This window comes from Nerophis lumbriciformis, linkage group LG09 (assembly GCF_033978685.3).
Source record: "Nerophis lumbriciformis linkage group LG09, RoL_Nlum_v2.1, whole genome shotgun sequence".
In the NCBI taxonomy this organism is placed as follows: Eukaryota; Metazoa; Chordata; class Actinopteri; order Syngnathiformes; family Syngnathidae; genus Nerophis; species Nerophis lumbriciformis.
Window position 1 is genome coordinate 33,004,872 of NC_084556.2, and position 18,201 is coordinate 33,023,072.

At 40.6% G+C, this 18,201-nt stretch overlaps 1 protein-coding gene across 1 annotated transcript in view; it reads right to left on the reverse strand.

The window, feature by feature from the left end:
• The window catches only part of rnf43 (ring finger protein 43), a 227,099-nt gene extending 210,079 nt beyond the window's left edge, over positions 1 to 17,020 (reverse strand). The window contains exon 1 of the mRNA XM_061963291.2: positions 15,841 to 17,020. Within this exon, the coding sequence (XP_061819275.1) occupies positions 15,841 to 16,062 (222 nt within the window). The 5' untranslated portion in view covers positions 16,063 to 17,020. The remainder of the gene's footprint in view (positions 1 to 15,840) is intronic.
• Between the last annotated feature and the right edge of the window lie 1,181 nt (positions 17,021 to 18,201).

Sequence of the window (18,201 nt, forward strand, 5' to 3'; positions counted from 1 at the left end):
CTAACATCTAACGAATCAGATTCGACTATGAAAATCCTTAGTCTAAGACAGCCCTAGAAATTACCCCTTCGACAATGTATGCTGACGTCGACTTAGTAACTAGTAATAATAAGAACATGTTGGACCACTACTTGATGAGTGGGTCAACATTGACAAGTTGCTGACATGAGTGCTATTGACTGAAGCGGGTGCTAGTATATTCTTTACTCATCATTACCCAGCTGCAGAAATTACATCTTGTGTTACTGCCTTTACCATGCTGCATAACTAGTACATGCAGGCTTGTATGCAAGTTAAACGGACTAGCAATTTTCTGCAGTATGTGACTTATTTTACATTATGAATGTAGCGTATAAAATGTGAGAATAAATGATAACTGATTGAGAATGTCCTCAAAGTGAATGAGGAGATTTATGAAAATCAAAAAAGAATGTGTTGTGTAAGACATATCTGATGGACTCCAGAATTCCAGACATGGCTTAATGACTTAAAAAGAAGGAGGTCTGCAGGATTGAGAGATGTGCTATGTTCCCTTCCAGTGATGTAAGAAACATCTTAAAAGATGGTGGAGAAGGTGTGTAACGGGGAGGTACGCTTAGGTGTTTAACTTGGAGCACAGGTGCTACTAAATGAAAAGATTTAGAAGCAAATAGGGCTGGGCGGTATACTGGTTTAACGAGTTATACCGGTATATTTTAGAAAAATAATATACTGTATATTTAAGACAATGCCATCATAGCAATATATTTTGATGCTGCCTTTCTTACAGCCGTTTGCGCCGTTCTGCGCGGGCATAGCACAAGGCATGATCTGCTTTCATTCTCTCAGCCCCGCCGCTTGCGTGTTTACGTAGGCTTCTCTGACGCACAACGATGGAACACATCAAACTTTTTCAAAAGAATGGCGGCTATGGTGTTGTGTGATACATTGCGTTGGTCACAGACTGCATCCAGCTATTTGTGAGTGATTACAGCTTTATTTAAAAACACACAATTTTTCATGAGAACCTAAATCTTTCTTTGTAGCGACTTTATCACTAATCTCATCTGTTTATGTTGTTCAATTATGTTAGCGACTTAGCAGAGCAGCTAACGATAGCGTCTCTCTGCTGCTCGGTGTGTCAAATATTTAGCCACTCCTAAGCTTGAAAGTGCTTCTCCCCATAGCTCGTGCGGACCAACCTCGTGCAGCAGCTGGGTGGCTGAAGAGTAGTCTCAAACTGAACAGCCAGCAGCCTTCACCGCAGCGAGTGAAGCAATTGTCTACTGACCAGCAATAATAGATTTATATTTTTCTTTAGTGGCATTCTTTTGTTCTCTTTCCCTGCTGCCCATCTCGTCAGAAGCAGCATGTATGCGCAGAGGCCGTATAGCAAAACCAAACAGCGACCACCATTCAAAGTTAAAACGTTAAAACACCATCAACTTGAATGAGCACACCATTGAGCAGTGGAAATGTGGATTTATTTACTATCAAGTTTGTTTCTTTAGATGTTAAATGAAATCCGCAGTGACTGGCTAGTTGTTTTGGTAGAAGCTATGTTAGCATGTCGCGAGAGCGGCGATGCTGTGTACACGTGATCACCTCTGATCTGAGCTGATGTGCAGAAGTTTGTAATAGCGTCTATAATCTGTTGACAACAATGTTTCTTTTCTCTAAATCTTACTGTATTTCATCCACTTTTTATCCATATTCGCACGAGTGCTACTTTTTAATTTTTTTTGTGGCACAATCTATTTTTTGTTGCAAATGCGAGTATATAGGTCACGCAGTACAGCCTTGGTATACTCTTCATCCTGATTGGGGTGTCGACCTGACAGTAATTTGTCATCAGAACCAAATTGAGTTGGCAAAAGCTCACATTCGAAGGCATCTGGCACTTTAGAGAAGTGTTCACTCACTCCGCTCTTCACAAATCAATCCTGGTTTTTACAGTTCAGGACAGACATCAGACAGCGTGTGGCGTCCTGTGTGTAAGCGGTTTGTTGATGTCAATGTTGTGGATAAAATGATATGTGGCGGCGGTGGGGTTATGGTGTGGGCAGTATGTTATTGACAACAAACAAGAAATGTTCCTTTTTGTGTACATGGAAAAAGTTTTAGGTTTTTGAGTTCAGCTCATGAAAAATGGGAGCAAAAACAAGTGTTATGTTTATCATTTTGTTTGTTTTACCGTATTTTCCAGACCATATGGCGCTCCGGATTATAAAGCGCACCGGATTATAGGGCGCATTAAAGGAGTCATATTTTATTTTTATTTTTTTCTAAATTGAAAACACTTCCTTGTGGTCTACAAAACATGTAATGGTGGTTCTTTGGTCAAAATGTTGCATAGATTATGTTTTATAGATAATTTTGAAGTCGCTTTCTGACAGTCGCTTCCTGATGCGTCATTTTGTGGGCGGTCATATTTATGTGGCTCATCTTCGGCAGCGTCTTCTCCCCGTCATCTTTGTTGTAGCGGTGTAGCGTGCAAGGACGGGAGTGGAAGAAGTGTCAAAAGATAGAGCTAACTGTTTTAATGACATTCAGACTTTACTTAAATCAATAACGGAGCAGCATCTCCTCATCCGGAAACAACAACATATGTGTCCCGTGAAAAACCGTCCGACCAGAACTCTCTAATAACTAAAGTTCCTTGGGTGAATAATGTAAACCCACTATACCGGTAAGTTTTAGCGCTTTCATGGAGAGTTTACTGACAGATATAAGTAAGAACTTTACACTACTTTATATTAGAAATGGCAACAGTGGAGGATGAATGTCTCATAACAAGAAGGTAGAGAAAAAGAAGAAGCTTATGGACTACGGTGTCGACATGGACTACGATGCGCAATTTTTCAGGATTTATGCAGATCCCAAATACAGATCAGCAGGTACCAGAAGGTATGAAAAGTTGCTTGTGCATAATATTGTGAAACAAAACGACAGATAATATGTCTTACCTTCTACACACACCATAATAATACTTGTATGTTTAATGAGCCGACAATCCATCAAGACGTGCGGCTTCATAGCTTACCAAAGTCATACTAAAACATGTTGATAGATTTTTGAGCGCTGTGTGTAATGTTCTATATTTTCAATGGAACATATAAAATGTTGGTGTTGTTTACTTGAGTCATATTGCCATCATAGTGCAGTCTACACATATATATTATGTTTGACTGCCATCTACTGGTCATACCTATCATTACAAAATGTACTGGTTATAAGGCGCACTGTCGAGTTTTGAGGAAAAAAAAGGATTTTAAGTGCGCTTTATAATCCGGAAAATACGGTATATCACATCTATAGGAACCGTCAATTATAATAGTCACCTGCACTCAGTTTGTGCAGTTATTGTGATGTAATGACTTCATAAAAATAACCTATTTTTGTTTCAGAAAAAAAAATTATGAGCCATGTGTGGAATTTATGTCATGATTTAGCAAAACTAAATTCAGCAGCTCCTCCTGACATTGTTGCAGTGAGCAGCAATGGGGAGCACCGGACAGGCTTTTATCTCATCCAGGGAGATAGTAGCTATGGACAGGAAATCTTGAGGGAGGGGGAGTAGAGGGCCCTTTTGGGAAGTGCAGTGTAAACACACTTGGCTTTTAATCATCCCAGCTCACGTTCAGAACTGGACACACTTTGATGTTTTCCCTCAGTGCCTCCTCCGCCCTCCCATCTTTCATTCCCAAAGGTCTTTGCAGCGGGCCAAGTAGGCAAACATGGCCACAGTAAAACCATGGTCAGGTCTTGCTTAGGCAGCAAGAGGGGAGTGGTCCATACCTTACAGGACATTGAGATGGGGCTTCAAAGAGTGTAAAGTGGTGCAAAGTTAATAACATTATATCTTAATTTAAATACAGCTCCGAGAGGACAAAAGGTCAACTCATCATCTCAAAAATAAAGACCCCAAAAAATCCAACTAAAAAAATGTCAAGTTGGTTACCGGGTAGATTATAGAATGTTTTGATTTCCCTAAACTGACACAAATCCCAGTGAGGGTTGAACTTCTTGCCTCTCAAGCAGCAGAGTCAGGATAACGTTCTCAAGTTCAAAGTCATCCCAGAAGCTTTTGCACTTCCTCTACGACCACTACACGAGCTTTGTTTCTGGTAAAGGGTATACACTTGTTAAAAGTATCTGTACTTTCTTCTAATAGAGTTGCCAGATTCTGGCCAAGTTTTCCAATGAACATGTCCATTTAGGGGACAGGGCACACTTCCAGCACGGACACTGTGTATTAGTGCATCGAAATATGTGTCCCAAAGCAAAGTCTTTCCATCTACTTTAATACACCGAAAGGAAATAAGTCAAATACATTTAGACCTTATTCAGTGCAGGCTGCTCTCTGAATAAGGAGACAACTTCAAATGGAAATAAGGCATAACTAATTAAAATGTTGTGATTATTGTATTACAAGATATTTCATGTCAAGTCAAACTTTACTTTTCGAGCACATTCAAAACCACAGATGTTGACCAAAGTGCTGCACAGGGAAAATAAGACAAAAGAATTTGTAGACAGCAAATTTTAGCGAAACACTATTGAAGATAAAAACCAGCGTGGAATTTTTGAGGAACCTCGAAAAGAACGACTCAACAACTTTGAAGTCAGTTTTTTAAATACATTAAACGACTCAACAACTGTGGTACTTATTGCATTAACATAAAGCATTTATCTATTTAACTACACTGTGCTTTGCTATAGAACGGTACCAATGATGGCAAAGTGGAAAAATGTGCTCAACATGTCTATTATAGCGCCCATACATGTAACTTTTTATGATGTCACTGTAGCATAGTGGCAGCTAGGGTATGCAGATCTCTGTCCTCAATATTTAGACAAACACTGACACAAACTGAAATGCAATCGCTACTCCACAGTTAGTTACATTTACTAAGATAATCGATAAAAAATAAAAACGCTCCAATTAGGTGAGATTACCCATTCTGTGCCGAAGGTTGGTTCGGGTGAACAAATTAAGCGCTACAACCTCAAAAGAGGTTCTAAACTGCCTCTAAAATCACCAGAGCGCACAGTGTAAACAAAGAAGGCGTCTGCGGGGCGGAACTTCTTTACGCCTTTCTGAAGAAGACATCTTGCGTGCTGCCCGCACCAAATGCCTTGCAAACAAAAATCACTGGCTTCGACTAGACCTGGGCGTGAAGATCAATACATCAATTCAGGGTTTCCCCTAAATTTCCAAGATACCTGTGGAGGTGGGGGCGTGGTTAGGGGCGTAGTCACAATGACGTCATTCTTCATCTAAACAAGAATATAACAAGATTCGGCATCCTACTGACAGCGGTAATTTTATGTACGGTAAGTGATGTTGTATTAAATTTGTTGGCTCTTATGAAGTCTGCAGTAAGTTTTAATCAGTGGTGAAAAAAGGCGAACGTCATAGTGTAAAATTAGATGGATAGATAGAGATAGGGCTGCACGGTGGAAGAGGGGTTAGTGCGTCTGCCTCACAATACAAAGGTCCTGAGTAGTCTTGGGTTCAATCCCGGGCTCGGGATCTTTCTGTGTGGAGTTTGCATGTTCTCCCCGTGACTGTGTGGGTTCCCTCCGGGTACTACGGCTTCCTCCCACCTCCAAAGACATGCACCTGGGGATAGGTTGATTGGCAACACTAAATTGGCCCTAGTGTGTGAATGTGAGTGTGGATGTTGTCTATCTGTGTTGGCCCTGCAATGAGGTGGCGACTTGTCCAGGGTGTACCCCGCCTTCCGCCCGCCCGCGACCCCGAAGGGAATAAGCGGTAGAAAATGGATGGGTGGATGGAGATAGATAGACAGACAGACAGACAGACAGACAGACAGACAGATAGATAGATAGATAGATAGATAGATAGATAGATAGATAAGTACTTTATTGATTCCTTCAGGAGAGTTCCCTCCGGAAAAAAGCGCGGTGTATTCCTAAAATGATCAAAATTCATAAATATTAAATGTTATTATGAATGTGCCTGTTACTATATTACATATATACTTACAGCATGTATAAAAAACCTTAAGGGAGGTGTTTGGATGCCATTTTAAGGGCTTTATAGGCAGAATTGAGCGACACTCATATTAAGCGGACTTTGGATCGCATGCATTTAGTATTTAGAATACATAAAAATAAGAAACACATATGTGTTCTTGTCTTATATAAGGATGGTAAATGATAGGCAAAATTCCAAAATAGTGCCCTTGCCCTTTAAGGAGAAACCCGGCAATTAATCTAACAATTAAGCTCCCCCCGCAACCCCATTAGGGACAAGCGGTAGAAAATGGATGGATGGAACTCGATAGGTTTGCCGGTATCAACATGTGTTCTGTTAGTGTGTTTTTTTTCTTCGCCTATCGCTTTCAAACAGGGTACAAGAGGATTCACTATGTGCTAGGGTTGTGCAGTGTACCGGTACTAATAAAGTACAGCGGTACTAATGAATTAAAAACAGTACTATACTGCTTCTGAAAAATACCAGTATTTTTTTCCCAGACATGACGGCATGCCGTCGTCATGTTGTGACATTGCTGGTAAAACGAGCAGACGTACATACTAGGTAACGCACACGCACGGAGCACTTACAAGCAGAAACAGTGTGGAGATAGAAAAAGGAGACTGGATGCATTTTGGCTTATAAACAATCAATGATGTTGAAGCTATAAACACTGAAGCAAAATGCTTAGCTCTTTGCTATTGTTAGCCGTGAACTAGCTAGCGGCTAACATCTATCCGCAATCGGTAGTGTTTTAGCTACTTCTAAACCACTAATCCCCGCCGCAATGGTGACAAATAAAACTATGTTTCTTACAAGTATCATCCCTGCAGGAAAATGAATAGCTAAACATGCTTTACTACACACTGTAGGAGGATACAATAGCTAACCGCTAACAGAAAGCTAGCACTCCTCAATGTAAACAAGTGTCATTGGTGGGTTAGCCTTAGTTTGTTTACTTACAACTAAAAGAGAAGTTGTCTAGTATTTTCATATTTAATGACTAAATTATTATTTAGTTGCTAAAGGCAAAGTATGTTTATTGTATCATAAGCTTTTCTTTCAAATAAAACCAATCATGAAGTTTAGTTGTGGTCCTCTTTACATTGAAAAGTATGTAAATACATTTTGGTACCGGCACTCGTACCAAAATATTGGTATTGGGACAACCTTACTATGTGCATCACTCTAAGGTTGGCTCAAAGGCAGAACTAAATGAAGGGAGTAAATCTTCTTGTCAGTCTCTCCACAATCTTTGTCAATTTGAGTGGAGGCGGGACTGCTGGCTTCCAACAACATCAGAGCCTCGCTAGTCAAAGAGGCTTCCCAAAGGCCGCCGCAAAGAAAAGCTGTTGGACGTTATCACCACCAATGCACAGAGCAAAGACTAAAGCAGTCGCTCTGCACATCATCAAGATGTGTGAATGAAAAAGCCTGCGTTTATCCATTCACTGAAACTATTGTATAGACTTCTCAATGTTTTACTTAATTATTTATTTGAATTAAATTTACAATACTATTTTTTATTTACATAATTATTTTATTCAAGACAAAAATGTTAAGTTTTCACGTTATTTATCTCAATGTTGAAGATTATTATTTATTTGCATGCAATGTGCATTGCTACATTTTTGTTAACAGAAGTATTATATTCAAGACAGAAGAATATCTCAGAGGAATCTCTTAATTTAGTTCTTCGATAATTATTCCATAAAAAGTACACATTTATATCTGGTCTAAAAAGAACAACATTATTAAAATTAGAATTTGCTGAGAGTAAGATGCAGTGTATCTAGTATTATTTCAAACTAATAGTTTTTGATCAAATAAAAGAAAAACTTGTTTTGAATTATCTCTGTCATTGTATTCAATAGTTTCTTTAAAAAGTAGGGACAAAAATCTGAAAAAATAGGAAATTGATTTTTTGGTGAAAAAGTCAGAGATTTTATTTGTAGACCATATCGCCCAGGCCTAACTGAGAAATACTGCTGATTGATTTACTATGACACCAAAGTAAGGTAAGGTGAGTGAAAGATGGTGAAGGCCATAGAACTTGGATGAACCTCAGCCTACTCTCCAGCTTCCATGCCTCCTTCCATCCACTTGAAGGCAAGAACATAAAGCAGGACTCTAAAGCAGCCTGCACAGGCCTTGCTGTGGACTTGTTGGTACAAGCCTAAGTTGCAACAAAGAGCATCATGCAGCTTCAACGTCACCACCACCACAAAACTACACCTTCTTCAACTTGGACAGGATAAGATGATTGGACTTAGCGAAGAAGAAGCACTGCTTTTCCAACTGTAATAAAATTGTTCTTCATATTAGCATACATACAGTATGTAAGTTCTGCTTTGCGGGTGGTGACAGCAGGTTTGAATCATACACACCATCTTTCTACATTATCTCTCTGCACATTTCTGTTCCAGCCCACAGATTCTCAAAACCGTGTGAAGCTTTTATGAAGAACAATAAGGAAAGCTTGAATTCCCGGGGCCCGTTCGATATCAGCTATGTCAGATCAGAGGTGTTTTCCCACACAGGTTCATTGTTTAGGTGAAATTGCTTTTTGGCCTATCTCATGGTGAGCTACCTCCATAAAGAAAGCATAGAAATTGTCATTATCAGAGCAGCATTCACAAAAACTGCAGCACCTGGTGTGTGAAGAGAGACAAGATCCTACAGCGCTGCGTATTGTTGGTCCCGTTTCTTAGGAGACGACGGTAAATAAATTGGCACAGCAGGGCTTAATGGCCCAAACAACTTTAATCTACACCTAAATGCTAAATATGCAAACTGAATAAAAACACATGTTTTTACACTTGCTTGTAAGGAGTGAGCAGGCTTTGAACTCAAATTATTGCTGTGCATAGATTAAAATGTGTCATTTAACTGTCTTACACCAGACATTGATGATTGAATTAGCATTTGATGCCATACATATTTAGGCGCAATAAAAATGTTGGCAAGCAAAGCCAAGTTTTCCTGTATGTGTAAAAATCATTCCAAATAACATGTGTGTCATCACTATTGTTAAGGAATTTAGATGCTCTGTCATCACATGTTAAGTGGCAAGCAGTGAGACTTTTGTGGATAGATCCAAGGTCATAGCAGGGTGGAGGAGTGCAAGTGCAGATATGATTAAAGATGGCAAACTATTATTTTCTAGGTCATAAAAAATGTCTGTCACTCAACAAACGAGTCCAAACACAGAGAAAGGAGGGGGCATAGCATTCAAATTGCTCGATTTGCTGTCACTTCTAACTTAATGGTGGCACGGTCTTCAGTGATGATAGCAGATCTCAGACCGCACACGGTGACACAAAACATGCACCATTCACTTCATTGGGTACACCTCGGCAGGTGAAAAAAAAGAGTGTAAAAACAAACTACCATTAGATAATAATGTATACTTTCAATGCATTGTTGTAGAACTGCACTGCATTATACTGAGAGTTTTTTAATATTTCTAATAAAAGGTTAAAATGTTGTACATACATTTAAAAACAAATCTGTGTTATTAGTAATTAGTATTAACATACCGGTACATTTTTCAATCATTGCTGCTCATTGTACAATGTAACAAAAGCGTATACCAGTGGCTTCGACTGGTCTTTCAAGAAAGGGAAGCTCATTTTCACATTTTCAGATACTTTCTGAACACAAATACAGACTCCAATAACAGCTAAAAGATGATAGATTTTACAAAGAAAACGCCATTTACAGAATTGGTATTTAGTTGTCTCCATATCAATACGGAACAACTGAATAAAACTTGAAAAATGTTCTGGCAGTGGTTTATAGCTTTCCTTGCAAACTTTGAGCAATCACCACCTAGCAGGTCTCCAAAGTGAAAGGCCTCTAGTATATTAGAACTCGGGCTGGAGTGTGAATCGAAGGTGGCCGAATTGTTGGTGCATCACGAGTCAATAGAACGTAAATAACAGGCTATACATATCCATTCATAGAATATATAACTTTAATTTGTCTTCACGTAAAACACCCTCATTTTTTATGTGCGGCGGCTTTTAATTTGCCATGGCACTGCGCCATGATCACTTACATGTAGGGGAAACAATGTAATGTTATTAGTTATTATTAGGGGTGTAACGGTACGTGTATTTGTATTGAACCGTTTCGGTACGGCGGGTTCGGTTCGGTTCGGAGGTGTACCGAACGTGTTTCCACACGAACATATAAAGTAGCCGCCTAAGCTAAAGTCTTAACAAGCTGCTCCGCTTCCATCTGCTTGTCTCTGTCACAGTACTCTACACAGCACCCAGCATTGTCCCACTCACACAACCATCTGATTGGTTACATACAGAGCGGTAACAGCCAATCAGCAGTGCGTATTCAGAGCGGTAACAGCCAATCAGCAGTGCGTATTCAGAGCGCATGTAGTCAGTGCTTAGCGTTTAGCAGGTAAGCATCAGGCAGCGGACTCTCCCCAAATGATAATAAACACCTCGAAGTCAACTACTAGTAACATCACTATGAGCCCGTTGACGTTCTAGAAACATAAACGGCAGCTTCAGCTCGCTCGCAGTCTTGGCTTGAGGTGAAGGCTAATTCGCTTTTAGCGTAACGTTAACTCATTTTGCGCTGTGTGTGTGTGTGTGTGTGTGTGTGTGTGTGTGTGTGTGTGTGTGTGTGTGTGTGTGTGTGTGTGTGTGTGCGTGTGCGTGTGTGTTACGGACAGCAAAGCCCTGTCTGTCTGTTATTTCACTTTACCTTTTTCTGTGTCGATTGAGCTGTGTTGAAGCGGCAAAAAAGGACTTTATGTTAAATGAAGAATTTCTGTCTCTGATAGTTGATATAATAATGTAACTGCATTATAAAGCCTACATGAACTCCTTGGTGTTGAGGGATGAATAGTCTCTCCTATTGCTATTGTACTATTTTTTTTAAATGCACCCGTCAACAATACAACCTGTATAATAATCAAACTGTAGCGACATTGTTATTGTAACGGCAAACACCGAGGAACTATTTTTCTTTAGGATCTTAAAAAAATACATGTTTTTGTCTCTCATAATGATTGTGAATTCCGAAAAAAGTGCAGTTCCCCTCTAAAATACAGTAGCACAGTAAGCCTACGTTTTCACTACAAACAAGTCAGAAGTTTTATTTAACAAGCATATTTAATATTTGTGGCCACCATAACATTACACACAGTTTGAACAGTAACATTGTGTTTGAATATAGGAAAATAAAACACCATACTTCAATCAAGTGATTCCTTGGCGTACCGCTCGATGGAGTCCGAGTACTACAAGTGGCAGAGCCGTGTTGTGGTACACCTCCCACAGTTTGAGAATCACTGCTCTACCATATATGGAAATAGCTATTGAAGTAACTAAGGAAAAATACATCAAGTTAGGGGTGGGCAATATATCGAGTTTGTAAGACATATCAATATATTTTTAAACAACATATGAATTAAGAAAATATTGTAATATCTATATAATATATTTCATGTTAAAATGGCCAAACGCCGCTTATTTGTTATGTTCCTTGTTCTCCCCCGCTATCCTCCATGGGCTAGTAAACCCCTCCCCTTCCTCCTTCCAAGACGTACTTGCACGTATAAGAACATCCATGATTGGTTGGTTGTTTACTATGAGTCACGATTGGTTGAGATTAGGCCAATCAGAGGCAAAATAGGGTGGGTCATGTAACCAGGAAGTGAAATCACAACAGTCATCCCAAATGACAACGAGAGTCGGAGGAGAGAAGAGCGATTTACATATTAAAAAACTAGTAGGAGATGGCAGAGGGATTCTATTCTTTAGATTTTTCTTTTAGCGATGAAGGCCAGGAAACCCACAATGCGTCTACTTGGCCACATTTGGACAAATGTATGTATCCAGATAAAACATTAATTTGAGTTGTTTACCATGTAAGCCCAAATCAAAACTGTTCTCGAGTTGCACGAGAAATGCTGCCAAAAATGTATTATTTGCACAGCTGTTATTTTTTTTACGTAGAAAGAATATTTTTCTATTTTATTTATGTTATGTAATTCTGTGCTACTTAAACAGTTTCTTTTCTGTGCTGTTAATACCCATCTTGACTAACTGGGTTAATAAAAGTGCCACTGACTGTTTACAGTACAGTTGTCATTCACTTTAATTTCAGTGGATCTCGCTCAAAACTGAATATCTTTACATGTATACTTTCACCGGAAAATATATAGAGATACATATCGAATATCGTGTTGAAGCAAAAAATATATCGAGGTATACTTTTTCGTCCATATCGCCCAGCCCTACAAATTCCGAACGGTTTGTTTGACATGGTTTGATTTAAAATTTTCGGGACTTATGCAAATCCCAAATATACAAAAACTGGTACCAACAGGTTAGAAATGTTGGTTTTGCATAATAGGAACTAGGGTTGTACGGTATACCGGTAGTAGTATAGTACCGCGATACTAATGAATCATATTCTGTACGATACCGTCTCTGAAAAGTACAGGTTTTACGAGCAGATCATGTTCGGTAGCGCACAATCACGTAGTACTTACAAACAAACACACTGTGTAGACAGAAAAGGGAGAACAGACGCATTTTGGCCTAAAAACTGACGATAGGAAGAGGTGCTTTAAAACACTGCTAGCTAGCTACAGCTAACGTCCATCCGCCGTTGGCAGTGTTTTAGCTTCTTCTAAATCCTTAATCTTCGCCTCCATGGTGACAAATAAAGTATGTTTCTTTCAAATATCATCACTGTAGGACGAGGAATAGCTAAACATGTTTTACTACATACTGTCGCTCACATTGTCAAAATGTAAACAAACACCATTGGTGGATCTACACCTGGCATCCACTGTAATGATACCAAGAACAAGAGCTTTTCTAGTCGATACTACTATGATTACGTTGATATTTTTTGGCATCACAACATCTTCTTTTGTTTTGTTTTTTATTTGTATTAGGTTTATAAACTCAGGAAATATGTCCCTGGACACATGAGGACTTTGAATATGACCAATGTATGATCCTGTAACGACTTGGTACCCAAATTTGTGGTATCATCCAAAACTAATGTAAAGCATCCAGACAACAGAAGAATAAATGATTATTACATCTTAACAGAAATGTAGACAGAACATGTTAAAACAGGGGTAGGGAACCTATGGCTCGCGAGCCGGATGTGGCTCTTTTGATGACTGCATCTGGCTCTCAGATAAATCTTAGCTGACATTGCTTAACAGGATAAGTAATGAATAATTCCGCTGGTAATCACAGTGTTAAAGGGGAACATTATCACCAGACCTATGTAAGCGTCAATATATACCTTGATGTTGCAGAAAAAAGACCTTTTTTTTTTTTTAACCGATTTCCGAACTCTAAATGGGTGAATTTTGGCGAATTAAACGCCTTTCTAATATTCGCTCTCGGAGCGATGACGTCACAAAGTGACGTCACATCGGGAAGCAATCCGCCAATTTCTCAAACACCAAGTCAAATCAGCTCTGTTATTTTCCGTTTTTTCGACTGTTTTCCGTACCTTGGAGACATCATGCCTCGTCGGTGTGTTGTCGGAGGGTGTAACAACACGAACAGGGACGGATTCAAGTTGCACCAGTGGCCCAAAGATGTGAAAGTGGCAAGAAATTGGACGTTTGTTCCGCACACCTTACCGACGAAAGCTATGCTACGACAGAGATGGCAAGAATGTGTGGATATCCTGCGACACTCAAAGCAGATGCATTTCCAACGATAAAGTCAAAGAAATCTGCCGCCAGACCCCCATTGAATCTGCCGGAGTGTGTGAGCAATTCAGGGACAAAGAACCTCGGTAGCACGGCAAGCAATGGCGGCAGTTTGTTCCCGCAGACGAGCGAGCTAAACCCCCCTGGATGTCTTGGCTCACACCGTCCCTTATGCCACCGAAGATGATCAAGAGAAGAATATCGACCCTAGCTTCCCTGGCCTGCTGACATCAACTCCAAAACTGGACAGATCAGCTATCAGGAAAAGAGCGCGGATGAGGGTATGTCTACAGAATATATTAATTGATGAAAATTGGGCTGTCTGCACTCTCAAAGTGCATGTTGTTGCCAAATGTATTTCATATGCTGTAAACCTAGTTCATAGTTGTTAGTTTCCTTTAATGCCAAACAAACACATACCAATCGTTGGTTAGAAGGCGATCGCCGAATTCGTCCTCGCTTTCTCCCGTGTCGCTGGCTGTCGTGTCGTTTTCGTCGGTTTCGCTTGCATACGGTCAAACGGATATGGCTCAATAGCTTCAGTTTCTTCTTCAATTTCGTTTTCGCTACCTGCCTCCACACTACAACCATCCGTTTCAATACATGCGTAATCTGTTGAATCGCTTAAGCCGCTGAAATCCGAGTCTGAATCCGAGCTAATGTCGCTATAGCTTGCTGTTCTATGCGCCATGTTTGTTTGTGTTGGCTTCACTATGTGACGTCACAGGAAAATGGACGGGTGTATATAACGATGGTTAAAATCAGGCACTTTGAAGCTTTTTTTAGGGATATTGCGTGATGGGTAAAATTTTGAAAAAAACTTCGAAAAATAAAATAAGCCACTGGGAACTGATTTTTAATGGTTTTAACCCTTCTAAAATTGTGATAATGTTCCCCTTTAAAAATAACGCTCAAAATATAAAACATTCTCATGCATTTTAATCCATCCATCTGTTTCTATCGCACCTGCTAAAGAAGTCGCATTAATGGTAAGAAGTATTTTATTTATTAATTGTTAGCTTCAGAATAACAATGTTATTAAAAAGAATAAGTGGCCTAGTGGTTAGAGTGTCCGCCCTGAGATCGGTAGGTTGCGAGTTCAAACCCCGGCCGAGTCATACCAAAGACTATAAAAATGGGACCCATTACCTCCCTGCTTGGCACTCAGCATCAAGGGTCGTACTTTGGGGGTTAAATCGCCAAAAATGATTCCCGGGCGCGGCCACCGCTGCTGCCCACTGCTCCCCTCACCTCCCAGGGGGTGATCAAGGGTGATGGGTCAAATGCAGAGAATAATTTCGCCACACCTAGTGTGTGTGTGACAATCATTGGTACTTTAACTTTAACTTTAAAATGTTGGTCTTAATTAAAAATGCACGCATTTAGTTGTATGCAGTGTTAAAAAATATTATATGGCTCTCACGAAAATATATTTAAAAATATTTGGCTTTCATGGCTTTCTCAGCCAAAAAGGTTCCCGACCCCTGTGTTAAAAGATAAAATAAGCAGATATTAACAGTAAATGAACAAGTAGATTAATAATTAATTTTCTACCACTTGTCCTTAATAATGTTGACAAAATAATAGAATGGAAAATGAGACAATATGTTACTGCATACATCAGCAGACTAATTAGGAGCCTTTGTTTGTTTACTTACTACTAAAAGACAAGTTGTCTTGTATGTTCACTATTTTATTTAAGGACAAACTTGCAATAATAAACATATGTTTATAATGTGCCATAAGAATTGTTGTTAAAATGAAGCCAATAATGCCATTTTTTGTGGTCCCCTTTATTTAGAAAAGTACCGACAAGTACCAACAAGTAACAAAAATCATTTTTGTACCGGTACCGGTACCAAAATATTGGTATCGGGACAACACTCATAGGAACCCTCAAAAGTTCATGAGCTTCACGGTGTTGTACCAGAATCAGCCAATTTCGGGAATTTGTGTTGAACAGTAAAACGTGATTCTCAATGTTTCCCCCCCTGTGGAATCACCTTGGACAGCCCTGCAGGTGTACCTAATACTGTGGCATGTGGGTGTACAGCATCTAGCGAAGAAACATGTGTACGGCAGCATTGATCCAAAGCAAATACATTGTACTGTAAGCCTAAAAGTGTTTTTTAGGGGGTCTTACCTGCATTAGTTTTCCCTCCGCGTAACCGGCGCTCCCCCCCACAAACACCCCTTCCAGAGTGATGGGACTTCCCGTCGGGTCGTGCTTCAGCAGTGTCACCTTGATGAGCGCTCGGTGCCCCGGCCGCTCGGGCTCCAGGCCTGGCTGGCCCAGCACCACCTGCAGGGCCGCCAACAGCAGCAGCGGCCAGAAGCCGGCCAGGCGCCATAGGGGGACGGTCATGGCTTCGGCTGAAGCGGCGGAGCCCGGCCGCACATGGTGGACTTCAAAGGCAGGCAATAGCACCGCAGAAGGTTAGGAGGGTGCGGGGGAGAAGAAAAAAAAACACTTGTAGAAATGTTTTAAAATGTTGCCCACTTGTTGTCGTCTCCTACAGCGTAACAATCCAAACTTTTACGCGTGACCTTTCCATTCGAAGTTCGATATCTCCAATGGGTGATCCAACCAAGTATTCCCAATGCAAACACATTCACTCAAAAGGAATTTAAAAAAAAAACAAAAACAAAAAAAGTCACCAAAATATGATCCACGTGTCCCTCACGCGCATGGGCAGCTCCCGTGTGTCCAGCTAATAATGCTACTATAATAACAACTCGCGCTGACAGCAACGATCATAAACTTTACATACGCCGTGCAAGAAAATTGACAAACAGCGTTACGTGATTGCAAGTCCCGAGGGCGCCACATTTTTTATGGACCGACACACACACACACACACACACACACACACACACACACACACACACACACGCTCTCACACTCAAGCGCGCACACGCGGAAGAGGAAAAAGTTGAACTTCAAAGGCGGCGTTGCAGGTTGCCGCCGCGAAGACGCGCAGCGCGCGGGCAGATCACACGCCAGCCGAAAGGTTAAGTAACACTAACATGTTTACGACTTCATTCGACGACTTTATCCCCGCTTAAACTCCAGCGAGGACCTTAGTGAACGTGAACCACACTCAAGGTATCCCCAATAGTCGGTTCTCATCGAAGCCACTTTTCGGCGACTGGGCTGGCGCTACGAGAAACTGGATACGGTCCTCTGGGGGGTAGTGATAGGTCGCTCGAATTCATTCACGAGTCCAGGGTACAGACACCGGAGAGTGGTCCAAACTCCATGTGATCCTCTTGTGAAGTTAGTCAACTTCAGTGTGGCGTCCTACATGCACTACCCACCTCCATGCCCCCCCTCTCTCATTTACAGCCGCTACCTGCTCATTTGGCCTGCCGCCTTCAAGGTCTTGACTCAGCTTTGTTAGTCGAATCAAAGAGAAGAATGTTTAACTGTGAATGACCCAATACTTCTCTAGCAAAGTTGGCGTATGTTTTGAAACCTAAAGATATCGTCTATGTATTGAAGTACACGATTTTAAAAGGCGAAAGGGTAAAAGGTGTGTCTGTTTTCCGAGTTGACCTGAAGGCAACGAGGCAACGTCGAGGGCGTGGAGTATAGCGACGCCAGTTGATTAAACACAAAACACAACAATAGCCCCCTCTAGTGATTAAACTGCACACATTGAAATCACACTCCAAATACAAGGGTCAGTATCCCGACAAAACCCGAGAAGGGCAGAAAATGCATATTTTTGGAAAACTTTTTTTCGCTAAAATGTCCGAAGAAGGGACCCTTACACACACAAAAAAAAACAAAAAACGTCTTGCTTTAACAGCAGAATACTGGTCCTGTAGTTGTAGGAGATGTCTCAAAACCTCTTCAGGAGTCCCTCAAAACCCGTAAATGACAGAAAATTAATATTTTTTGAAAACTTTTTTTTCGCTAAAATGTCGTAAGGGGTGAGGGACCCTTACAAAAAAAATAAAATAAAATAAAAAGCACAATACTGGTCCTCTAGTTCAGTGTTTTTCAATCACTGTTAGATACAGTGGTGTTCCGTGGGAGATTATGTCATTTCACCTATTTGGGTTAAAAATATTTTTTGCAAACCAGTAATTATAATCGGCAAATGATGTGTTGTTGTTGAGTGTCGGTGCTGTCTAGAGCTCGGCAGAGTAACCGTGTAATACGTGGCAGCAGGTAGCTAACTGCTTTGTCGTGATCACAATATACAGACGACAGCGGGAGGCAGTGTGGAGGTAAAAAGGTGTTAAACTGAAAAATAAACAAAAGCTGAGTGCCCCTAAAAAAAAGGCACTGAAGCTCAGGGAAGGCTATGCAGAACAAAACTAAAACTGAACTGGTGACCAAGTGAAGAAAAACAGACTGCTGGACGACAGCAAAGACTATTACAGCGTGTGGAGCAGACAGCGTCCACAAAGTACATCCGTACATGACATGACGATGTCCCCACAAAGAAGGATAAAAACAAGTGAAATATTCTTGTTCGCTAAAACAAAGCCGGTG